This window comes from Haliaeetus leucocephalus, unplaced genomic scaffold (genome assembly GCF_000737465.1).
Source record: "Haliaeetus leucocephalus isolate CR32 unplaced genomic scaffold, Haliaeetus_leucocephalus-4.0 Scaffold362, whole genome shotgun sequence".
NCBI lineage: Eukaryota > Metazoa > Chordata > Aves > Accipitriformes > Accipitridae > Haliaeetus > Haliaeetus leucocephalus.
The window spans coordinates 7,731,700-7,758,592 of NW_010972798.1; the positions used below are offsets into that span (position 1 = coordinate 7,731,700).

Sequence of the window (26,893 nt, forward strand, 5' to 3'; positions counted from 1 at the left end):
GACAGCAAAGGTGATCCAAAGGCATACATCTACATTCTCTCACAAGAAAAATGGTTTCTTTTAAACCAAAATACTTTGATTCTTAAATCTTTGTTTATTGCTGGCATATCAGCATTGCAATGCTCAGCTCTCAAAACTCTGAAGTTATTTTATTTCTGAAAAATCTAAATCTGTTCAAGGAAGATTGTTTGCTACCATTTTCATCCCAAATTATCACCAGAGAATTTAAAGTCCTTCCAACCCAAAGCTCATAAACAAGAAGTTTACCAAAAAAAAAATCAAAAAAAAATCCAAGAACAGACAAAACTGAAAAGTAATGACAGGAAGGTGGTCAGACTATATGTCACAATCTTTATTAAAATCACCATCTCTCACATGCAAAGCGTCACAAAGTATTTAGCAGTGGTGAGATGATGATACGTAAAATTTAGCTTCTCTGTAACCCCATCAAGACCACGTGTACAGCTTGTGGTGTATGAAATCCATCATGCTCCTCTTACTAGCTGCTCAACCAGCAATGCAAATACTCACATATATCAGGTTAGACACTTTGGCACACAGTGCACCAGTGTGCCACTTAGGAATCTAATCAGAGCAAAATAAGTCACTGTAATCCAAAAATGGCTAGCTTTCTGAACTCCACCCTTTCACATCAGAGTAAATTAATTTTTCTTCAGACTGGCAGAGAGCTCCAAAAAAAGTTTCCCATGGATAATAAATAACTTCATTGGCAGCAGATTCCTCAAAATATTCCTTTTACTTTTGAGCAAGAAACTATGATGGTTATATCTAACTTTTGGGGTGTTCAAAACAAGTAGATTTATATATTCTGTTTAGTTCCTAAATTAGCAAAATATTTCAGGGATTATTTATTACCTTATAATCTGTAGGGTTTGGGGTTTTTTTGTTTGGTTGGGTTTTTTTAATATCTGCAGCGCTTCTATGACTGGGTAATGAAATGCCTTCTGTATCTATATTATGTAACACCACACAAATTTGGGCTCAAACAAGGCTCTGGCATAAAGCTTTTTCGGTTCCTCTCTCCATTTTTAAACAAGCCACTGAACCCCAGACTATACACCTCATCCTGTATTTGCTAGCCAACTATTTTAATCACGCATTTAACAAGCCTAGATATTACATGTACCTCTGAAGTCAAGGTTACCAGGCCTCTTTGGGGAAAGAGTTCTGACTTATTACACACCTAAACTAATCTGTGTTTTTGCTAGCTGTTTTCCTGTCTGCACTTTTCTTTCACCTGTCATCTCAAAAAGACTGAAACTCCAATAGACACACCCAGCAAGTAATCCACAACAGTCTCAGATGTCTGACTGATTCAGAGCAGTCTGCAATTCTCATCCCAAAAGGATTAGGGTGCTTTGCAAACTAAGATGAATTTATTCTCATAATGTCCTTTCATAGAACAAAGTATCACCCTTATTTCTTTCAGATGGGAAACTGAGGCACAGGAGAGCTATACAATTTGCCCAGCATTAGAGGAGCACAGAATGATTAAACCTGATCTATGCTAAGGGCTGGCATTCCAAGCACCTGACCAAGGAAGAAACAATAACAACAACAAGCAGTTTCTCTCCATAGAAAGATAATTCAACTTCACATCGAAGAGACTTTGTATCTTGGAAGATGAGGGGATCCAACAGAACTCTAATGTTCTCCACTGGTTTATTCAGTTGAACTACAATTCTGATAATATAAACAACACTCGCAGATTCTGCTTAGTGAAAACTAACTGGTTTTGGGGGGTTTGGGGGTTTTTTTTGTTTGGTTTGGTTTTTTTTAATAATTCAAAGGAACAAACTGCCAGAAAATCTTCATGTTCCATGACCTGGAAATACCCAAACACCTATAGTTGTAGATCTCCTTTGCTGACTTTCCCAAGTAAATGGACGAAGAGGTTTTTTCTTTCTCCCCACCCAAATGCAGTAAAAAAGTGGCTGTTTTTATCATAGTTCAATTTCTAAAATGACATCAATAAAAGCAACCCATATATGACAGATGAGTAGCAAAGTACCAGCTACTGCTCTCCCTCAGTGCTCACCAGAGCAGATGAAATGTGGAAACTCAAAGCTTCTATTAATGTAGACTTTTAGTCTGTACAAATGTTTGCATACCATCATCTGTCATATATTCACAGGGCAAACTGTTTTTAAAAGCTGAACACAGCACATGCAATCCTTTTTGCCTTCTGAGCAGAAAGAAAGGTTCCATTAAAAAAAAGGTATTTGCTATAAAGCCACTAAGCCAGTTCTGACAGCAGAAACTGTTTACGCTTTTCAGGTGAAGACTAGCTACAAAAGAAATATAGTTACAACAGGACTTCCCTGCAGGGTGACCACATCCAAAACTAAGCCTACTATCATAAAAACCAACTTCTTTACCAAATAATGGTGTGCACATAAATCATGAGCATACAGGCCTCAGTGCGTGTTACTGGAAGACAGTCACTTTCATATCATTACAAGATGCTTTTAGACCTTTTAAGAAAGAGCATTTGTTCTTGTAACACCTAGAGTTAAAATGCTGTCATCTGTCAGGCATGTTAGGATCAGCATGCATTACTCTCCTATTCAAAAGTGCATGCTCTGATCCATGCAGGAGCTTCCTGCTGTGCATTCAGCTCTGGCTCTTTACAAGGCACATACACTCTCTTGCCAATGCTCACATGCAGTGCCAGTCACTAAATATTTGGCAGCCGAGACCATTTTTCCACCTAACAAGCCAGTACGTAACGAATGCCACATTACCTTTGGGCAGGTAATCTCAGTCTGCTGGATCATGATAAGGGCAGACGCAATCAGAGCTCCTTGACGTACATAGTTCACAGGATCATTTGTCATTGGCTCCAGCAAATTAATTGCTTCCTGAAAAAAAACAAGAAATAAGCAGTTGCAAAGTTAATACTATTATTTTTAGTATCCCAGGATTCAGTACTCTAATAGAAGGTTATCAGATTGATGCTATCAGATATACTTTTTAATATATTTTGTCTGTTCTTGGTAAATGAAGCAGAAATCTGTATTTCTGTGGATTTTAATCTAACCCCACAAAAACCAAGTGATGGATGGAACAAGATCTACCTACAGAAATAGGGCAACAGATAAACAACAGTTGTTGTAAGCAACAGATGCATTAATCACATTAGAACCACTGAATATTAGCGAAATATTTCAGGGATTATTTATTACCTTATAATCTGTAGGGTTTGGGGTTTTTTTGTTTGTTTGTTTGTAATATCTGCAGCGCTTCTATGACTGGGTAATGAAATGCCTTCTGTATCTATATTATGTAACACCATAATAGTACATATAGTACATATAAATTATTTGTACACTTGCTTTGCCATTCTTCCCAACAAAATACATCAGCATTACCTTCATTTTCTGCGTAAGGAACAAATGAACCAGAGATATCAAACAACATGTTGGAGGTTAGAAAATAAGATGGTAGAACAATCCAGGTCCCAAATTCTTGGCCTTACACTTTACTGTTAGAAACTGTAACATTTAGCATCACGTGAAAGCATTCATTTCAAACCTACATCAAGTGGGGCTGCCTCTGAGCACTCATATAGTAAATCTAGGTTTTTAAAACATTTCAAAATGCTCTATTGCTTCTTCAAATTCAGTAAGTTCCCAGCTAACTGCAACAGGAACATGATCCACAATGATCTATCAATAAGCATTCCTTTCAATGCAGTCATTGATTATGAAAAGCTGTAAAAGAGTCTATTGTCATAAATGCTGCTTAGATGTACGCAAGACCAGCATGGGCAATTTGCAGGCATCTCAGAGTAAATCATCTCTTTAGGCACATTTTTTCATCTCCAATATACTCAGAATTATTACAGACACAAATTCATTTCTAACCATGCAACGTCCTCAGCGTACATTACACAGGACAACTGAGCTCGTCTAAACTTTGATTCCACCTTCCACTTGAGAATAAAGCAACTTGGATAACAATAGGACATTCAGTTTGCTTTCAAGCCTGCATGCTTTAGATACTAAAGATGGCAGGCAGCGTATGTCAGCGTTCTGTGCAGTTCACAACACAAGTAACATGCTGGGGAGCACTCACTTGCAAGAGACAGACCAAATGTTTAATACTAGTTGAGGAAGGGATGGTACAGTAAGTGTGAGATTTATCAAAGACTCAGAAGCATGAAATATTACTTCTACGTGGAAGGTCTGTGCACCTGTTTTGAAACTGTCATCCAGTACCAGTACAGATTATATACATGTGGGTGAAGTAGAGTAAGCTTATCCCCGAGTTTGCTTGCCGCTTGTCCCAATGAGCACTCACTTCCCACAGCAGAAGTGGGAATCCTTCTACTCTAAAAGGTCCCTGCTATCATCTGTGAGAATTATCCTTCACTGACACTTACAAAGTGAGAATAAAGTTTACTGGCTGTGAATTACACACCTGAAACTACCATAAATTTAATTAAACTTCATTGCACTTGGCTTTACTACATGGATCTTCCATGAACTGCGTATCACAGGAAAGAAGAAAGGAGCTAGAAGTTGTGCAAAACACCTGCTGTTTTCCTGTCACTGGCACCCCCTTGTTCCCCCTAAAGCAATCTGTAAAAGATCAACTCCAAAGGCAAAGGAGTATTGATTTTGGAGTAGTGAACATACATTTAAAGTTCAGTGGCAACCTGACAGTATGAAAACTCTAAGAAAAGTTTTGAAGACAAAATTCCAAGAATGTGGCAATAATGTATAGAAACATTCTTCTACTTTATCTATTCTGTACAAGCAGGAAAGGAATCTCTATGCCCAGGACAGTTAAAGAATTTAAAGAAGTACTGCTCTACTCCAGCTGCCTAGTGGTGTACATGCGTGAGAAATTTGATCTCCGTGTGTGACGTTTCCACCCAAATGTCTGTGGCAGGAGAGAGCAGAAACAGTCTTGGCAATTGATGCTTCTGGTCCTCACCTTGTTTCCAGTGCCCGCACAGCAGATACCCAAAGCCATGGCAGCCCCATAACGCACATGGGGATTGTAGCTCTCTGACAGCAAAGAAACCACGCTCGGACACTGCTCAGGAGTCCTAAAGAAAGGCAAAAAAAATTGTTGTTTATTGTTATTGTTCTTCAAAATATTGAGACTTCACTGTGTTCACACTGGAAAATTTAAAATTGTCCTTCCACACCGTATGTTTTGCATTTCTCAAAATGTAACTAGAGGAGCAGAACAAATGGACTAAGAGAACAGGGAAGGGCACAAATGAATAAACTTCCCTATCACTGTAGATACCACACACAGTTCCCACTAATAAGTCTTCCTTTTTCGTGCATATTTTCTGCCTTTAAAAGACTACCCAGCAGAATGACATACCTATTGAGAGCGAGGACTTTATCTCTAGAAATCATGCTGTTGTGACAGACTTTCCATGAGCAGAGGTTTATTCTTCATGAGACAGACACACAGTACTAAATCTCCCATCAGCAGACACAAAACTCAACTCCAGTATTCAATCAACCTACAAGGTTGGTGGATCCCAAACTCCCTTTCGCAATCACTGCTTCTGCTGACGACTCCTCACCCTCACCTACTGCTGTAAATCAAAGCATGTGAGGAAATGCTGATAGAACACACACTTATAATCAGTTTATCAGCAATGTCTGCTGTTGCCTCCTTACAACATGATGCTGCGATGTTGCTGCCTTTTAAGAGATCTGAAATGGGAGTATATGCTCCATGCCTCACCAGCTGGGAACCAGTGTCCTGTTGGTCATTACAGCAAATGAACTTCTAGCCCAGTGCTGGGGGAGATGAAAAGGAACCCTTAATTTCCTACACCAAGAAGCACATGTTGCTGGTGCAAAGAGTCTTGTGAATATTGAGTATTTCTGAAGTAGGGCAGAACTCACAGGTGTTGATATATTCATTTCCCTCCTGTCTTTGTAGTCGTATTTATCACTCCATCAATTTTGATGCCACACAAACCACTTCACAATATCGTACACTGCCAATTTCAGCATTTCTAATGCAGCAAGGGCAAAATTGCTTGTAAAATAAACATCCCTGAGTCAGACCAGTCTGCATTCTGAACTCATAGGCATCACAAGCACATCCATCACAGCTAATCTGTTAAATCTACTCAATGTCATGACACCATGAACACAAGAGCAATGCAGGAATGTGGTTGGAAAGTAGTGTTCATGAAAAAGAAATACAGGAAACTATAAATTGCAAGTGATTTAATTGTATCTGTTTTCAAAGTAAAGTGCACATCATCTGGTTATCTGTTCCATCTTGCTGTATCTTGCAGCCCAGACTAGCTTTTTTAATTGTCACATTCACAATCCTAACAGCAGTCATGCAAGGCATTTACTTTGACTATAAACTGATTTCAGACTGAAACATACAAAGGAAGAGCTAAGAAACACCTTAGTTTTAGCTTCCCTTCTTACATTTGCTATATGGAAAGAAGGAGGTTGGAGGGGGGTGGCAGTACCTGTTGTACACAGGAATTACAGCATCACATAGGATCATTAAGTGTATATCAAAAGCACTCAACTCAGGAGGTAGAAAAACCATTATAGAGTATGCTCCAGCATTGGTTTTATTTAAATGAATACCTGAATCATAGAAAACAGAAGTAAAAAAGACCTTAAGCAATAATCTCGTTCATTCTCTTCTTTCATTGTGACTGGTGAGAGAAGACATGTTCATATAACCACTCACACTTCAGTTATACTCTACACACAAAATCAGTTAATTTCTACTCTAGCTATCGTCTCTTCCCATTTCAATACTTTCCCATAGTCTCCTCTCACAACTAGTCCTAAACTCCTCTTTACACTCGTCTCTCCTGCTCCAGTTGATCATGGACAGGTAGCACCACCACACAGGCTACTCAACCCCTCAGCAGTAATGGCAGCAAGTAGCCAGATCTCCTACCTCACCCCTGCTTCCAACAGTCTATTTCTTTATGAGTTTTCCTAAAATGTCCGCATGGGGAAAAAATCCCATCTACCACCACCACCTTAAAAAACCTACCTCTGAACAGCAGCAAAAAAAAAAAAACCAAAACCCACACAAAGGAGAGGAACAAACACAAGTTGCTGGAAACTCTGCTGCCTCTCTGATGCAGCCATGATGACAAATGTTAAGAAAGTAGGAAGAGCTGGGAAACTGAACGATTCTGTCCTGCAAGCAAGCATTAGAAGTGAAGACTATGAACTAAAAGACACATTTAAAACTACCTGTCAGTCTCTTGCTCAAATAACAGCTTGGATGCTGACAATGTTTTTTTTTAAAATGAGCTTATGTGGAGACCAGGAGTCACAAACCCTATAATAAATGAGCCCAAGCGTTCAGCTGCACAGAAGACTTTAGCTCTTGCACAAAGACTTTTAATACCTTTGTGTTTGCTTTACTTCTGCAAATGTTAAACAGGCAGACTGTGAGCCAAAGAGGAGAAAAATATCTTCTGGCAAAGATGTGATTATGCACTTTGAAGCATTAATCATTAAATTCCTGTTCAGAAAGCTGGATTTTATAGAATCATTAACTTGGACACATCTTTGTGTCTGCAAGCTCAGAAGTTCCAACACAGTTTTCAGTATAAAATCAGGATTAATGTACAATAATTGATTATGGAATTCTTAGCCAGACTTACATTATTTGTGGCCATCATTTTAAATGCTTTTATGTCAAATCTATCCTTAAAATGGTCAAACATTTTGATGAGGCCTTCTGTAAAACCACTTTGGGAGTTAAAGCTATATAATGGGTCCCACCACTTTTCTCAGTAATGCAGTCTTCTCAACTCCGCAATCTTCAAAAAGTGTCTTCCCACATAATAAAGAACTAGAAGGCAGAACCACAAGTACGTTGAGGAAGTGAAAGAATCTTAAAATGTTTATCAGAGGAACAGGACTTCAGTACACAAGAGCACCACTGGCATCAATGCTTAAGCAATAACGTTTGCTTGCTCGCTTTTCTGCTGAGATGCTTTACAAGTCCTACACACTGTTGCCAAAGGTTAGCCCACATAAACCCAAACCCACACTTAATGAAATTCATAAAATGCAAACCAATTCTGTTAAGTGATCAAAAGAAAAATTAAAAAGCCCTCATAGCAGTTACAGGCTGCAATCGTGCTCCTGTGGCATTACTTCCAACTGGCAATCCAGCTGGGGAATATGTTTAAAACATGACCGTGTTCTCCTCCCCCTGGACTGAGCCTTTCACCCTGCACTTAGAGCACAGCCGTATGAACTGCTGACTTGACATTCAGCACAACGGAGGGGCAGTCCTGCTGCTGACGGAGGAAGTTTCCACATCACCGGTATCAAGCCCCGCACAGGTTCCCAAACCAAGTCCACCCCTCCGGCTCCCTGACCACCATGACTCTGTTGTGCTGATGGCTGAATCAGTGTGGTTACTGAGTAGAAACCTCTGGTGGCAAAGGGAGAGAAGTAATGAAGAGTGTGAGAAAGCTTAAAAAAAGTACTAAGAAAAGATAAGTGGTTTATCAGAAGTCACACTCAGCAACAGGCTACTCTTAGCCAGTCCTAATACGGACATCTGTCATTACTATAAGTTAAACACAGAAGGTAACATTGCATGAAATACCAGGATAACATCTGGAGATTTAGTGGGCAGAAGTTTCATCTCCAGACACAATTCCGTCCCCCCTCCTTAAAAGCCATAGTAAAAATCCTAAACATGGTGTATATTTAATATATTTTGAGGACAGAAGCAACGTACCATAGTCCTCTAGTCTGACCTTCCCATAACACAGTCCAGCAATTTCATCTAAAAATTCCTACACTAAAGCCCAAGGCATGTCTCTAAACTGGGCTGCATATCTTGGAAAGATAGGCAATGTCTATTTTTAAAAACCAAATTATCTTTAATGCACTGGTTCCTTCCTTTTTTCCTAACACTGGTTTTGCTCAAGCAGTTAGCTTTTGCAATTACATTTTACTACAACAGCAAAATGACAACAAAAGAACAGCCTCATTATTTCCTTCATTTTCATCTGAAAATTGCTCAACTGCTTGCACATAAGCCATAAAACCACAGATGTCAGTGAGCCCAGACCCATATACAAAAAAACCCATCACAACTAGCTTCAACTTTGTTCTGTTACCAGGAAACTAAATGAATCAAGAAGTCAAAAAAGCCTAAAAGTTTCTTCTATAGGACTTCAACACAGTAGTCGGCCACAGCTTTGTTTCCACCCTACACCAGGGTAAGTTTTACTGTTGTGATCTATGGGCTGCAGATGAAGGACTTCCTCCAAGATCCAGTTTGGTTTGTTTTCAGAAGTCATAAACAAAACCATAAAGAAAAATAAAGATGCACCAAGACAGTAAAGAGAGATTCTCAGCAAAACATGATAGCTAGCATTTTATTAGTTTTACTCACTAACCGGTTGCTCTCAAAACCACCATGACAAAAAAATACCGTGCGCAGCTAAGGATTTTGAATCTTCTTCTAACTGCTGCCCAATTACCTTAGCTGTAACCTCAACTTTGATCTCATTCCTGGGGATGTTCACCTCCTGGATATAAGTGACATTTATATACATATAAATGTTATCTTCTCCACATAAAAGCTGATACCTCACTTGTAAGCGCCCTAGAATTTCTGAGAAACCAAAGAAAGTTTTGGATTCTTCATTACTTCCAAAGATAAAGGAAAGAAAGTTTTTCTTAAGCCTCCAGTGCAAAAATTCACAAAATAAAAATCAGGATGTCGATTGTTACTAACACAGACTAATATGAACAAAATCACCAGGACAGATCAGCTGGACAGGGAAGGTGGTCAGTTTTCCCTTCAGTCCATGATGTTGACCATGGAAGGTTCTCCATAGTTTGCAGAGAACTCAGAAATTGTATTTCCTTCCCACCATGAAACATTTTTTACAGCTGCAATTATTAGGAATCTGTAAGGAACATAAACTGGGTTTTTTTCTTAAGGCAATTACAACTGCAACATCTGCAGATACTGTAATTCTTAGTAGCCTTTGCCTACAAGAGCCTTATTGGGCTACTGAAAGTTGAGGAACACTGTTAAGTACATTGACTCTATTTAACAATCCATTTTAATCTTTTTTCCAAGAGGCATGCAACAACACCACAAGACAAATTAAAAACTTGGATCGCCACAACTTGAAGCATATTCCACTTAGTTTCTTAGATCACAGCCCAGTTAGAATCACATCCAAATACCTTTCTGCAGTTTATCTCCAATTCTGGAAGTTGCACATCTTGAAGGTTAGAGGACTATTGCCATTTCTCTTTATGTTCCAGCAATATTTAAACATTAAACCCTGTATATGTATATAAGGTAGCATAAGTAAATAAACAGAATACTGAAAGTAAACCATCACATTGGTCTTGTGATTGAGACTAAAAATGGAAGTGTCTGAAGCATCGCTAACATACGCTTATTTTTTAGTCTAAATATTTAAGGACTTTACAACTCATTGAAAAATGAAATGTCAGAGAATTAAAGAACAATGTCTATTAAATTCCTCACTAAGTCTCCCCAGTCATATTTCAAAAGATTCTAAATATTTATGACTTTCTAAACTATGGGACATGAATTAATCATTTGATACAGAACTATTTCCACAAGTTGCTTTGGTAGTGCAGTGACATAAAAAAAAGAAAACCTTAGCAGAAGTTTCATTTCATCCATGAATGAGTTAATAAAGGAGGAATGCAGATATCCAATTGCACAATTTGCAGTCATTTCTGAAGGGGGTGTGTGTAGCGGGGCGGGGGGGGGAACACAGAAGATGGAAAACCTGCAGAGAAAAATGCAACAAACTGACGTATTTAGGTGTAGACTAAGCATGGGTGTAAACCCTGTCTCTTTGTCTCTTGACAAAACACATCTGAGCTATTCTCGTGCCAGGAATTTCCTGCAACTATCTTGTGTGCAATACAGCCTCCTTCTCCACAATGTTTTTCTCTGAAATGCCTCCTGGTTGCCTAAGCAAGTCTTCCTAAGAATAAGAACTTCTAGGAAGCCTTCCACTGTCAAGAAGATGAGGCTGAGTGCTGCCAACAGGCACAGCAGATGAACTTGAGGGATAAGCACCGACTGAACAACACTGTCACCAGTGTCAGCTCACATCTAATGTAGATGTGGCTCCATTCAAATAAAATAGTACTGGCAATCTGAAAACAGAAATAACAGCAAGGGGTGGAAAAAAAATACCTATGCATGGTTCAAATATTCTAGTTATGGTGGACCAGGAGTGGGGTCTAGCAAGGTTTAGGGTTTAACACTCATTAACACAGGAGAGGCACTGGACATGGGGGCAGGACAGTGGCCTGCACAAAAAGCCTGGCCGGAAGCATGCAGTGAAGAACCTGCTTCTGTAACAGATATACAGGAGGATGTGTTTCTCAGAAATAATTCAAACCTGGGAAAGTTCAAAAAACATCACAAAAGGCAGGTAAGTTTTCTAGCCATCTGAAATGAAACAATCCACCAAGCAGGTATATATGCTACACAAGCCTACATGCAACTAAACTCATATCATCTTCCTCTACGAGTTCTTAAGAAAACTCTGGTTTCATCTGTATTTAAAAAAATCATTTCCTTTTCAATTAGATATAAATGCATTTATACAGCTTTGATGAGAGCAATCTGCAGGCAACAGTACAGCCTTCAGCTGGTGCTTCAAGGTGCCCCCCCCCCCAATTTATTTAATTTAGCCATTCTAGTGACTAAAGAGATGGTTTTGTCATATAAACTACATTATAACATCCACTGAGGCATTCCAGAGAAGTGGGAACACTTGATTTTCACTTTGACCCAAACAGATCTTTACTGCAGTAACCAACAGTGATGCTTCTCAGATGGTAAGATCTGTGAAGAAATTTTATAAAGAGGTAATACAGAACTCAAGTTGACAAAATTACACTTTTATAACTCTGATACTTCCCCCACACTGAAGTGACTGAGGTATATTGTCTACTGTGCTGTGAAAGAGAAAATGCGAAGAGTAAAAAATAATAAACCTCTTTCAAGATAATGCTTCAGCTCCAACACAGGCTTGAGCAGTAACTCATGCTGATGATTAGCATATGGTTCTGATAGATGCATTGTCTATTTTTTTTCTGCAGAGGTTTTAATTCTGTTCCTTAAATTCAGAGATGTGACATGAAGATCTGCATGTGGCATACAGCCACAAGGAGACCACTGAAGTTAAAGGATTAATCTATCTTGTACTATACTTTGGTGGTTCTACTCTGGAACATTTTTTTTTCCCTTTGTGATTCAGACATACTGCCAATAGCTCCATCTCCAGAAAGCGCTAATAATTCCAGCTGCCTTTCAACAAGGAAAAAGTAGCTCAAGTGTCAATGCTGAAGGAAAACAAGCTTCATCTGTACAGTGAGAAAGAGTGAACGAACACTGGCTGTGTTTAATCCAACAGATTGGTAAAGACTTCAAGTACAGTTAGAATAATACCAGGAGAGCCTTCAAGATTTATAAAATAAACCAGAAGTGGATTAGACATAGTTGAGTTTAAGGAAAACTGAATCCAAATGCTCATTAGTCCTATACAGTATTTTCCTCTCTTGATTTCTGCTTTATGTGTGTTTTCATGTGCTCTACTCTCTCAGTACTGTCAGGGGTGACAATAGGGAGGTGGTCAGATAAGGAAACAGAATTACCATAGTTGGATTAATCTTTATTTCCTAATATATATTCTTCTGAAGAATAAAGATATAAAAAGTCAGCTTCAAATGAATACAGCATGGAATCTTACCAAAGGTTTCCTTTAATCAGGAAAAATAATCAACAAGTGAAAACTACTTTGCTGGAAATTCTATTGTATGATCTGAACACACTTTAAGTCAAGTATTTCTATTAATTTCTGGCAGCAGCTTGCTTTCTTTGGCCCCAGAGTAGCTGTATCCTAAAGATGTGAATGTGTTTTAAATTTTTTTAAACAAATATAAATTGATTCACACTTCACTGAGGACCCGATTCCCAGCTCAAGCCTGGTGAGCACTAGCAATTCATGGAATGTCATGGCCAGTGACATCCAGGGGGTCAGACCATGATCTCATGGTCTCTTCTGGCCTTAAACTCAAAGACTATTACACACTTGTCCAGCTAATGTCCTTGGAAGTGAACTCTATTTCCATTTTAATGTGGAACTATAAGACATACACACATCTGACAAAGTTGGAAGGTAACAAAAGAAAACACTTGTGATAATAAAAAGCAGCTGCATGAAGAAAGATTTAAAGTAACAGCGCACACACTTAAAATAGTGTGCTAGACAATAATTTTATAAAATTAGTCAAGAAAAAAATTGGAGTATTTACAGGGCAGCAGAACTTTTTAGGGTTAACTGTGTTTCAGTCCAGGGAGTAAGCAAGCGAGAGCGAGCGCGCAGGCATACACAGACTATGGTGCATATAGCTACAACATTGGTTTACAGGATCTGCACATCCTGATACAGCTACAAGGAGCACACATTATAGTACTGGAACACTGAATCAATTAACCCTCTCTGGCTCTTTTCCAGCCAAACCCCCACATTTACTTCCTTGCTTTTCAAGCACTGGAGCTGGATACACTAGAATGACTCAATCAACAAACAAGGGTAGCAGCAGACTGCAAGCTTTGCTAACAAACAAAGAGAAAACTGCACATACAATCTGCTAATCACTTGAGTAAAATCGTCAAAAGAATGGAAGAGAAAGGACAGCAAAAAAAAGAACACAACCTTATTTCTATCTTTTTTAAATATGGCAAGAATGATTCTTCTCCTCCATTCAAGAGCTGGAGAAAATACCTGCGTAAGAAATACCGTTTTCCCAAAATAGAAATTCTTAATCTTGGTGTTAGAAGAAACGAAGTGCATAACAAAAGCATGCAAAGAGACAAGCTTTAGAAAAATAATAAAAACCAAACCAAAGCGAACAACTTGCTTTCCAGAAAGCAGTGAAAAATCTTATCTTAAAATCCACCATGTGATGAAAACGAAAATTACAAAGGATCTTCCTGGATGCAAAGTGGACTCTACTAAAATTCAAGAGAAAGAGGTAAGGCTTTCTTCACCTGAAAATTGCAACACATCGAATCTTCTCAGTAACTGAGCGTTTGTTCAGCTTAATGCCGTGACAAGTGTTTTAGTCTCTGCTTGAAGGGGGAAATGTAAGTGTTAAGTCTTCAGCAGAGTTGAGAGAGACAGAGAAAGAGAGAGGGAGAGAAAAGGCTGTGCTTAATAAAAGCCCTTCTCAGATTACAAAAACAAGCGGTTTACTCACCCACCCCCCCAAGTAATGGGTAAATTTAGATGTCTCAGTTCCATAAATCTTTACTGTCCCCTTGAGACTGTCACCAGTGTTTTATTGTCTACAGCTTCCTGCCCCTCACCTGATAAATTAGGAACTGTAGACGTTAAAACGGAAACCTCATACTTTATTTCTTAAGATATTTTTGGGGTGACCCTCTGTGGAGAAATAGGATTCTTAATAAGGGGAAATATGGGAACTGCCGTCTGCCTACGCACACGCTGCTGGAGACTAGACACTCGGGAGAGGAGGAGTTGCATACACACAACGCGAGCATCTGCCTTTCCATCAGTTTGTACTTACAAAGAGCAAATCTACGTACACTGTATCTAAAGGGAACAATTTGGCATCCCAATTCATCTATCGCTTTTCACTGCTGTAGTAAGACAAAAAAAAAAAAAAAAGGGAAGCTAATGCACTGCTTACTTTTCACAGCTACTGAATTGTCTCCTATAATCTTCTGAAACCTGAACCTCCATATGAAGGGGAGACCAGACCACTGAACCCTATCAACCAGAGATGGACACAAGACAGGACTTCCATTTTTAAGACCTAATTGCGCCCAGCAAGGCACAGGAAAAAAAAAAACCTGGATACCAGTTGGGACATGGTTACAGTATCTCAAAATAGCAGATGACCAGTTTACCATACTGACCATGCTGGCCTTTCTTCAGGACCATCCTGGACCAGAGAGGAACAGTGAACTCTTACACCATACACAATTCCTGTGCAAAACACAGCTCCTGAATACGTTCTGCTGGACACAAAAATGTCCTATCCGTTAAATTTTTTGAACGGGTCTGGAGTTGGCAATGGATCTTTGTCACCTCTCTCAGTAACAGGAGAACCCAAGCAGGACTACTCAAGTGACGAACAAGGAAACAAAGTGCAAGTGCGTTGGGCAGCTTTACTGATCCTCCTGGTGATAATCCCCACCATTGGGGGGAACATACTTGTCATACTGGCAGTGTCTCTGGAGAAGAAGTTGCAATATGCTACCAACTACTTTTTGACGTCCTTGGCAGTGGCAGATTTGCTCGTGGGTCTGTTTGTGATGCCGATTGCCCTTCTCATAATATTATTTGGTAAGCACAACATTTTTGTTTCATCAGACTAGCATATGGGGTACAATTTGGGGAGGTCTAATTTAAACAGAAAAACTGTTTGCTTTCCACCATCACAATTTTAAAAATCACTCAGATGAGGGCTGCTAAATCTTCTCTCCCTCTCACCTTAATATAGCTTAATGTCTTTATGGGAAATATACCCACTGTTGATATTCTTTCCTTTGAAACAAACCATTCAAAAATCACCCGAGACTTAGAACTGACACTAAATTGGAGCTGGACATGGGAAACTACATTTTGTACAGTTTAATATTACTTTTAACAACATCAGCACCATGTTGGTATCTATTCTACTGGATATTACACTAATTGGAGGCAGTCTTCTATTAAAAAAAGTGAAATGAAGACTAGGTATCTGTTCAGTACACTGAACAGGTTTTGAACTTTCTAGGAGTCAGGCACCTGATTTCACCTTAGTATTGACTCCAAGCTCCACGAGCAGTCAGAGATGGTCCCTAGCACCATCAGTAAGAACAAACTTTATCAGTACCAGTTTCAGAGAAACTGATTTTCTCCCACCCTAGGGAAAGCAGCAGGTTCGTAAAATGTCCCAAAGAATTAACTCATCTGTCAAGCCAAGGAAGCCTGAATCCGTGTATCTAATATTTGAGACTCAGATTATCATTTGGTCTGGTTCATATGGAATAAAATAGGTATTTTTTATATGAACATACATTGGGTGTGACATTTTCTTTCTGGTTAGTCATTACAGAACAAGCATGGCTTTTTCATATTCTCTCATGCCCAGCTTTATTTCAGATATTACTTTTGACAACTAATCAGAGGCAGCTCCATGGGGAAGTCTCTTTCTTTTACTCCTAAAGTTTCTTTAAGAATACATTTTAAATGGCCTATTTTTGTATCATACAAATGGGGGGGGGGGAATCAACAAGATGGGTTTTCCAATAAACTTACGGATTTACACAATTATCGTTAAGGTATAGATACCACTAAGCCCTAGATAATGAAAGGCTGCAGGATTTCATTTTTCCTATGCTAGATCTCCAAGAGTTGCCTGAGCAACAAGCAAACACAATCATAAACTTTATTTCAGAAAGGCCATCAGTAGCTTTTGTTTGCTGCAGAAGACTGGTATCACTTGATTAACAAATGCGCTTATTCACTAAACGCCTTGAGATTGAATTTCTGTATATTACAGACTGCTTCGCCCTAAACAGATATGAATTGGAGGTCAGAATTCAGTGTTGAGATCATAAAATAGTCTTTTTTCAAGCAACGTTTCTAAAAAGAAAAATGAACGTACATGACCAGGACAGTGATTTCTAACTTGAAAAAAACACAGTCACTTATAAAAAACCTTTGCATGTCATGTATGTGCACATGTGTGTGTAGTGGCAAGAAACAGATACGTATATACATACTTACACACAGATACTGTAACTGCTTAGGTCCTGCCAAAGGTCTCATTAATAATAAAAATAAAACTACTAACCACAAGAAGTACTAGTATTGCACTAGCCATCAATACAAAGGGAAGGCAAGTTCTGGATTTTGTGGAGTTGGTTTTTGGTGGTGGTGGAGTTTTTGTGTTTTGGATTTTTTTTACGATTATTTTAATTTTGCTAGACTAATAAATCTTTTCTTTTTAACTTTATAAAGGGACCATTGCTCCCTAATCTCTCAATTAATCCAGTAGCTAAGCCCTGCTTACAACAGTTTAAAGCATGCTAGGAATCTTAAATTAAAAGTCAAACAAAAGCATCTTTCACATTGCAGAAAATTGACAAGAAAGTAGCAAAATTAGTTATAATTAACTAAGTAAGACTGCGACCAGCCTTTCACATAGCAGTGGTTAAAACTGAAATTTCTTGCATACAAATCTCTCTTTGGCAGCCAACCAGAAAAACTGCTTTGCCTCTTCACCCATTGGGAGAAGATGCTGAGGTGTTTATAGAAGTTCAAAGCATGAGCAAAACACAAGGAGTTACTGGAATGAAGCTAGAACAGACATTTAAATACATAACAAGTCTAAATCTTGAAGTTACATTAGCCAGATAACTACTTGAACATAGAATAATCATTGATAGCCAGAGAGCCGATTAAATCCAGCCTCCTGGCACTTCCACACAGGACTGTTTCCATAATAATGAAATAGCTGGGTGCAGCCTCTAGATACAGAATATATAAATATTATGCTTCTGATTTGGGACTGATATCTAATTATGTGGAGACTATCTGAGGGAAAAGGTGTAAACTAAAGTACAGTCATATTAAATGATGCTGACTGTAAAAACTAATGTGTCACAGAGTGTTCAAATTCAAAACCTACTACAGACATTGGCTCCATACCCTGACGGTATGCTTACAGAAAAATCTTCAGAAGTAGACTGTCTCTGTAATAAAGAGCTACCCCTTTTAAAAATAAATAAATCTGTAACTCGCTCACAGGTATAATACCATGAGTAGCAGATTATTTATTCTCAGCAGAGCAACCGAAATGTACTCTGGTACAAATATACACTGCAATTTTAATTTAGGAGTGCAAAAGTCAGAATATACAAACAGTTCATTGCTTTTACTGCTTGCTAAATTCTTCTCATTTCTTCAAAAAAAAAAAAGGAGGGCATGTTAGGAAGTAATTGCATTCTCTGAAATCTAGCTTTCAAAAGAGTTATCCAAATTTCTAACACTCAGAACTACTGAAGGAAAGCAAAAACGTTGCTATTTATCAGATGGTGAAATTAGCAAATAAACTTGAGAGATCCTCTCATTTGCAAAGCCTGCAGCAGGAAGAAGTCTGTTGTCCATGGCTTGGTGGGCAATGGGTTACTTGGAGACAGTGCACGTACCACCTTTTAAAATATATTCTCTATTCCTGACATTCATCCACTTAAAAATCTGAATGCTGATTGTCCTAGGCTGTAAACCATTATTTTTAAAATCTAGCACAAGCAATCGCTGTCTTAATTTTCCCACATTACTGATGACGAACCACAGCACATCTTCCCTTCCTGCCCATGCAAACTACCAGAGAAAACTGCTTTAATTGAGGGCTACTTTCTAAAAACGCAAATTTAAAGATAAGATGATAAAGGTTTATTGCTCACAAAGCAACTAAAAAAAAAAATAATACTTTGGCTAAATTAAAAAAACTACATGACAGTGAACAGCTACTGTTGAAGCTGTAATTGTAGCAGAGAAAAAATAAAAGGCAGACAGCCATGGGGGTGAAACAGCAAGACAGCAGCCTGGAAACGCCAGGCCTATGCAGTCCACGAAGCTGAATACTGACACGAGGGTGAACACCACACACGCAGGCTACAGATGCTCGCACACCAATTTGAAGATTGAAGCCTAGGCTTAAGTCAGCTAGTGATTAAAAATACCAGATTTCCACCTCAGTAAAAGCATCGTTATCTAACAGCAACAAAATCCTTTACAGGCAACACATTTCAGCAGCCCTTACAGCAGAACAACAAACAGTTTCCAAATCTATTTAAAGATCTCTCTTAATCATGCTTACATGTGTACAGAAGCAGTGCCTTCTCACAAGCTTTCAAAAAACCTTTTGGCTTATAGCAAGAGCAGCCCTTCTTAAGGATTACACATTTCCAAGGTATTTCCTATAAATAAAGCTTTTCTTAAATAAAGATAAATCAAGGGTAGACAGTTGGGGTAAAAGCTCATCTTCTCTTAAGGTGCAAGACAAATCTTAAAAAATGCATTTTATCTTGTATTGTCTCAAAATAAGGAAAATAATCTGCAACAGCAGGACTGCTGCAATGCTGGGAGGATCCGAGGCAAGGTTTGTAGGAAGGAGGAATATCTTTTTACCTTATACGACCTGACAGTTGCAGAAACCAGACAAGTTTTCAGGCAGGCACATTTGTCAGGTAACCTAGGCATTTAAAAAAGAAATGCTCTGGTCTGCCCCAAAAGTGTGCATCTGTACTAGGAGAATCAGAACTTGTAACAACCCAAACTAACCATGACCTGCAGTGGCTTCATATCGCTTGGCAGGACTTACTCATTTTACCTTCAGTCTGAATTATAAAGCAGGGCAACTAACAAGCACGTCACCATCACATTCAAGGGTCAGAGATGCTTTCTGAATCCTGAGGGGAAATTAATATTCCATCTTTTCCCTACTTCCAAACTAACAGAATAGGCCAACAGTGATACACACCACCAGGAAAGCACAAAATCTCAGCCCAGAGCAGTCCCCCAAACACTAGACACAGAGCTTCTAACACAGGTGTAACCAACAAATCAAAATAAGTAAAAGCAAAATACACCACAGTATGAATCCTAGACAACTGACTCTTCTTATCAGTTTCACAGTATTTGTTTTGTTTAAATAATAACCATATTCTTCAATTCTTATCACCTACTACATTGAAAGTCTACTCTGATTTTGTTTGGATAAAAAACATCATCTCATACACACAAATATAATAGTACACAATGCTATAATGGTGAATGTGATAACTTACTGCCTTCTGCACCCAGTTCAAAACAAGACAAAAATAAAGACGAAGCTTTCTCTGTTCAGTTGCATTTATCAACTAACAAAAGCTCTTACAACACATAAAAATGTACAAGGTTGCTTCGCATCAGATAGCTGTTTAAATGCATCTATATTTAAAAGAAGGAAAAGAGCTTTCTGTTGCAAAATATTTGAGGGTTTTCTTCTGCAAAGAGTAAATTAACTACAAAAGGAAACAATTTATCACACTGCAATTCTCCAGAAAACAAAGTAGTTATAATCCAGGGAGCAGCATGTAAGTACTTTCCAACAGAAGTATTAGCTGCTCACTTGAAATCCAGCTGTGTTATCTGCAATCCTTCATGATGTAGAACACACTTTTCCATTGTCCATGTTTTATCTGAACTAATCCTTCATCACAGAGTCAAAAGAAGTAGTCTTATTTTTCTGGAGTGAGCAAAAACATTTAAAGCTCATCAAATCAATTATTTCTTTTAACTGTATTTTTCTCTCTCTTTCTCTTTTTTTTTTTTTTTACAGCTGCTTACATGACCCACAAGACATTTTGGTTTTCCTTTTTTTTTTTTCTTCTGAAAGGCACCATACCTTACTGCCAGCTGAAAGCGTAGATAGAAAGATTAAATAGGAGTAAGCGTTTCACAATATACTAATTACAACTTTCTCATACCTGCCTGACAGAATAATTTTTTGAGGCATAATTTCAACCATGATATCTATTTTAGGAAATATGCAGCTAGATACTAAAATTTACTGGTTAATGATTTGAAAATAGTTCACCTCTTTCCCTTCTGCCTCACTGCCTACATCATTCTCACCTGGAGTCCACTGCTTTGGGGATGGGTGAAGTTCAGTTCAGGGCTCCAGCCATCCCTTCTCTTTGTTTAAAAGACGAGGTTTCCCAACATAGGTAAGAGTGCAGACAAGTATGTGCTATGTCTGACTTTATAAAATTTTCCATCCTCTGGAGTTTAAAATTCAAGTCAAGACAGCACCATTATCATTTCTGTCTATCAGTCACATTATGAAAAAATGTTTTAATCAACCTACTGCAACATTACCACATTGATAACACTGCCAAATGAGCTGGACTATTGTAATGCCTATTCTCAGCATGCAGATATATTTATTCAGAGCAAGGAAATTAAAACCAATCTGATTTGTTAGAAATGTCTTTTTATTTCCTTAAGCATCATTCAACGAAAAACTGACTTCTCTGGCAATACTATTGATGTGCCTACTGATAAGAGTACAGCTGAATTTTGTAAGGAAGAAGAATATATTTAGTAGATCAACTTCTACCATTAGAAATAGGAAAAACTTTTGCATTCACACATTCTTCCCTAGGACTACAGAACATTCTTATAGACACACAACACTAAGGTGCACCTCAAATTGAACGCTGCTAGCGCTGGATTGCAATACAAACTACCTGTGAGTGAAAATAAAGCAGTTAAGAAAAAAATAATCAGAGTTTCATTAAAGTTCATTCAGTTTGGTACTGTAAACATTGATAGGGGAGACCCAGCTCTCAAAAATACAAGCCTTTTGGAAAGTTGAACACTACAAAACCTTTATCTTGGACACAATGCAGTTGACAGACCCTATGTTTGCTATAAAGATTAACATTAAAGACAGATATCTACTGTAAGAAACAGCATGCCAGACTTAAAATCCAAGCCATCGCTCGGGAGGGGGGGAGGAAGAAGGAAAAAAAAAAAAAAAAAAAAAGACACACACATGAAAGCCCTTCAATTTTTACAAAATCATTACTGAGACAGAAGAGCCCTGCTTTGCCACATTAGTGCTCAACTGTATCTGGTCAAGTGACACAGTAAACTAATTTTAAAACTGTGTGAACTAGATTCTTCAAGATCACCACTAAGATTCAACCATGGTTCTGCAATGATTGACTAATACATTGGTTATGACCCATTATCTCCTCCATTTAATACAACCTTGAACCTTAGGACTATGAAGGAGACATAGCTGAAAATCATGTAACAGCAGGGCACTAAGACCAAGCACAGTCATGGCCCATTATTTTAAAACTCTTTTATGCAGAGTCCTTGCCACAAAGAGCTTATGATCCAAAAAGGACAAAAAGACAGGGAAAAGCTTATGATACACAAACAGCCTGATCAATATGATGGCAGCAACATGCCAGTTAGGAGCTAACTAAAACGTAAGACAGAATTCAGCTGAGGCAGTGGTGAAACTCAGTTCCTGTAGTAGTATGAAATTCTCAGATGTACTGATGCCAAGGGAAAAACCACACACTGAAAACTCTCAAAAAGCTTAGATTCTAATGAGTTTTCTGTTCTCTTTCAGACAATGCCTGGCCTTTTCCAACTGCCTTGTGTCCTATCTGGCTGTTCCTTGACGTCGTCTTTTCCACAGCTTCCATCATGCACCTCTGTGCCATCTCACTAGACCGCTATATTGCAATTAAAAAGCCAATCCAGGCTAGTCAGTACAATTCATGGGCTACAACAATCATCAAAATCATCGTGGTTTGGCTCATTTCAATAGGTATGTGAGACTCGGGAGACTGGAAAAGGAATGCAGAAGCTTTTCATGTCCAAAACAATAGGTGAAAGCTGGGCAGAATGGAAAATTTGGCCAAGTACTATTGATTAGCAGACCCTAACACCTGGGCTGGCTTAAGTCCACCTCTTGGATCATAAATAGCTACATCATTAAAATCTGCCTGAACCACTACTCCTTATCAGGCTTACTAGAAAGAGCAAGATTGGGTAGGGATAATCATCGCTCTTCTTCATGGTCCTAAAAGTCCAAAAATCAAAAGACAATATCTGCATGCATAGCATGTCTCCTGGAAAAGAAGATTTCATGTTCCTGTGGTAGTATATTCTGTCCCAAACACCATTTTAAGCCTTAAGTAGATGCTGCTAAAATCTGTGCCTTACAATTGTCCCATGAAGCAAGTAAAAAAAGGTTAATTACTTACATCAAAGATCGTAAGATAAATGAGTGGCTGGTAACATTCACACTGAAGACTGAGATGCACTGGCAATATAGCATATAGAAAGGCTAACTTCTAAGCAAAAAAAACCCCAAACCAAAACCCCACAAAACCAACACCCCCACCCCCAAAAACCCCAACCCCCCAAAACCCACCAAACCCCAAACAGTTTCTATAAAGGATGCCAATGTATAAACTTTTGTGTTATTAGCACCTCAGTGACGTGCATGTGTCACCTCACCTGTCTTTAATGCTTAAAAAATAAATCTGTTAAATGAGCTAAGGAGGTGAAAAGATTTAATTCAAATAACTGAATGCACACTGCAGGCAGCCACAGGCATAGTGCAAGTGTATGCAAGAGAAAGAACAAAATTATTCTGGATTATTAAGGCCAATGATGCCTAGGAGAATGGTTATATCCACCTTCTTGGCCGAGGCATACATGCCTAAATCCAAAAATTCCAACTTTAAAAAAATTCTGGAAGAGCTGTGATGATAGGAGAAAAGATGCTATCTTTATCACAAAAAAAAGGAAGCTGTTAACATGACAAGACACTTACAAGTTGACCTTTTAATGCCTGATTTATTGGTATTAATCAGTGCTGTACTTTTTCATTTCTTTTTTATCTAACACAAAAGTACTCTGCAGCTGAGCCAGGGTTCTCCAAATCAAAGGTTAATTTGGTTCAATCCTCATTTTAAATGTTTGCTGTATCTGAAGGTGTGCCTCTTATTAAGAAAGATATCAAATGGCTGAAGGGTAAACCATTTTGCTCTTGCTGCCTTCAACCTACTTCAGTAAGCAGAGTAGCAGAGGAATAGAGTAAATCCCTAGATCTCATTAAGTGGTATCAGGAAACATAGCACAAATAACCTTCACCAGACAGCAAGGAACCTGTTGTTTTTGTTGTAATGTCAGACTGCTGGCACATGAAGTGCTGACTGTAATTTATACAGTCAGCAGTGGTTATAAAAAATTCATTTAAAAGACAAGACTGCTAAATTTTTTTTTTTAACGAGTGGTGAATTACAGAGCTAGCTAGCCTCATTTAAACACTTTTAAATATGCAGGAGACTTTAAACAACAAATCCATCTCAAACACACACTGCATAATTCTGGCATCTATTTAACTACTTGTATATATGAAAGAAGTCAAGCAGGGTGAAAAAAATCAGCTGTCTATGTCCAGTCACTTGTTGTGGTTAAGATAAGAGGGAAAGACAAGTTTTATGTATTTACAGAACTGTCCTTCAAAAAGTGCAAAGGTTACCCCAGAGGAGGAAAAAAGCAGATGGCATTAGGGAAACACATTTCACTGGAGGAAAAGCCATACTAATTCTAACAACTAGAGTCAAAGCAATTCATGTGTTTTACACTTGAGAAGTTGGCAACTTTATACCGCTTCCTCAATCACTAAGGGTTAGGCCCAATCTCCTTAGAAAGGGCACTCTGATAAAGCTGAGTTTGCCAAGTCTCACAAAGTACTCTTTGCCCAATTACCCACGTGATGCTCTCAACAATTCACGTTCTCTCCATCACCCTGTGCCTGCTCCAGAGCTCAGGAACTACCTTCTTTAGAGACGCTGAGGCTTCAGGCCCAAAAAAGAGATTGCAAGTGATTACCATATGCTGAAGTACTTGTTTTTTCTCCTGTAGGCATTGCTATTCCGATCCCTATCAGAGGCATTGAGGAGGGAAATGGCAACTCTACAAACATCACATGTGTCCTGATGCCCGATCGTTTTCATGACTTCATTCTGTATGGGTCAGTGGCTGCGTTCTTTATTCCCCTCGCCATCATGATAGTCACTTATTTTCTGACAATCCAAGTGCTACGCAAGAAGGCCTACTTGATCAACAAACCACCTCAGCGTTTCACTTGGTCAACAGTGTCCACAGTATTTCAGCGTGACACAACGCCCGCCTCCTCACCAGAAAAGGTGGCCATGCTAAATGGCTCCAGAAAGGACAAGACTTTGTCTTATGACATGCCTATCTGCAGAACGTCTACGATTGGGAGGAAGTCCATGCAAACAATAACCAACGAACAAAGGGCATCAAAAGTTCTGGGGATTGTCTTTTTTCTTTTCTTGTTGATGTGGTGCCCATTCTTCATAACAAACATAAGTTCAGTTCTGTGCAACTCCTGCAACAAGGAGGTTTTTCAAAAGCTAATGGAGATATTTGTTTGGATAGGATATGTATCTTCAGGAGTAAACCCTCTTGTCTATACGCTCTTCAACAAAACATTTAGGGAGGCTTTCAGCAGGTATATCACTTGCAACTATCGGACCACAAAGCCTATCGAGACCCTTCGGAAATGCTCCAGCAGGATCTCTTTCAGAAGCTCTGTGGCAGAAAATTCCAAGCTCTTTGTCATGCATGGGATGAGAAATGGGATTAACCCCATTATGTACCAGAGCCCAATGAGGCTGAGGAGCTCACCCATCCAAGCATCATCGGCCATTCTGCTGGATACATTGCTGCTCACAGAGAATGAAGTTGATAAAACAGAAGAACAAGTCAGCTACGTATAATGGAATGGCAGCCCTGTCCATATCATAGTATTACTGTATGTATTATTCTAGGTCACTGTGCTATAAGAGGGTATAAATACTATTGTTTCCTGTTATTTATGCAAGCAATATCTTATAAATTCATATTAATTCCTCTCTTCCAATGTCTCCTCTACTTTACCCCCAACCCCATGGCAGCAACCACAACTCCATTCCATGATAAATGACTAATGTAGAGCTGTAGCCTACAGGTAGAAGAAAACAAATAAAAGCTAAATCAGTTTGAGTATCTGACTTCAGTTCTCATCATCTTCAGCCTCTCCAAAGTACATTTTTATAAGAAAAGCGTCTCTGTACAAACACGACTTTAACATTCGCTCTAGCAAGAAGACAGCACACTCTGTAGATTGATGCTCTACAATGAAATTAGCAGGGGGATACAAGCTTGCTAGTTTTAATTTAAATCCACCTTTACTCTGTATGAACAAAACAGCACACAAGCTCACGGCATTGCCTCCTACAGATACGTTCCTCTGCTCAGACTGCATATCCAAGTACGAGCTTTTCTTGTTCTCTGAGGGTATGTATATCACAAGCAGAATCACTTGCTCCAGAGACCAAAAGGCATATGTGCGCATTGCACAAGGGGTAAAACTGGTTCTTAGCAGGGTAAGGAAAAATTCCTTGTGCTGAAATTATCCCTTTGTGGTTTTACTGTGGGGTGGGCAGGATGTCTTACCCACCTGAATTTCATCTCCATCATTCTCACATACACATAAGCCTGGTATTGTCAGATTTTCCACAGAAAACTGCTCTTTGTTCTTTTCATACTAAGAAAATGAGAGCATTTAACCAAAATAGGACAATATCACATCAATGATCGAGAGTAGAACAGGACAGGCAGTGCCTGGAACATACCTTTAATTTACATGAACAAACTTCCCTTTTTATGACCACTGGAACTTCAGTAAAAGCCTTCCCTCATCCAATATAGTTCACACAAAGTAGAAAAGTCACAGATAGAATAGCTATTTCACTTGAAAATAAGAGACAGCAGAGACAACGTTACTATCTAGACCTGCATACATTCGCAGTTTAGCTTAGCTCAAAGTAATTTCATTGGACTGATGGCATAAGATTACAGGTCCCAATCTGCACTCTCGAACATGCTCAAGCCTTCCATCAGAACACAAAATTAATAGAAAGAATTGTTCCTCACAATCTGTAAAAGCTACCAGAGTCTATCATCTGGGAAATGAGGAGCTTCTGACAGTTCCAGACCACCCCTCTTTGGGAAGGGAAATCGGATTTCCCCAAAGTACTGGAGTTCTTACAGCAAGCAGCCAGCTCACCATTTTTTTCGATAGTTTCCCTTTAAAGTAAAATTTTCAGCTTAGGCTTCATTTTTGTTTTCAGAACTCTTTAGTTACACACTAAAATTATGTAGAGCAAAAGGCTTAGATTTTTTTCATCTGCAGAA

General features: G+C 38.7%; 2 protein-coding genes across 2 annotated transcripts in view; one reads left to right on the plus strand and one right to left on the minus strand.

The window, feature by feature from the left end:
* Window positions 1-26,893, minus strand: part of PSMD1 (proteasome (prosome, macropain) 26S subunit, non-ATPase, 1) — a 74,267-nt gene that overhangs the window by 20,152 nt on the left and 27,222 nt on the right. Inside the window, exons 17-18 of the mRNA XM_010573034.1 lie at window positions 4,963-5,077; window positions 2,766-2,882 (exon numbers count right to left, since the gene is read on the minus strand). Coding sequence (XP_010571336.1) covers window positions 2,766-2,882; window positions 4,963-5,077 — 232 coding nt within the window. The remainder of the gene's footprint in view (window positions 1-2,765; window positions 2,883-4,962; window positions 5,078-26,893) is intronic.
* On the plus strand, window positions 15,088-25,686 carry HTR2B (5-hydroxytryptamine (serotonin) receptor 2B, G protein-coupled). Its single transcript, XM_010573033.1, has 3 exons — window positions 15,088-15,403; window positions 22,242-22,442; window positions 24,554-25,686. The coding sequence occupies exons 1-3, from the start codon at window positions 15,088-15,090 to the stop codon at window positions 25,432-25,434; spliced, it is 1,398 nt and encodes a 465-aa protein (XP_010571335.1). The 3' UTR covers window positions 25,435-25,686.

What these genes read in the sequence shown, in the direction of transcription:
- HTR2B (XM_010573033.1), top strand. Translation starts at nt 15,088, where the DNA reads ATGTCCTATCCGTTAAATTTTTTGAACGGGTCTGGAGTTGGCAATGGA. An exon ending in CCTTCTCATAATATTATTTG is followed by an intron (nt 15,404 to 22,241) that starts GTAAGCACAACA and finishes GTTCTCTTTCAG; the next exon opens with ACAATGCCTGGCCTTTTCCA. An exon ending in GGTTTGGCTCATTTCAATAG is followed by an intron (nt 22,443 to 24,553) that starts GTATGTGAGACT and finishes TTTCTCCTGTAG; the next exon opens with GCATTGCTATTCCGATCCCT.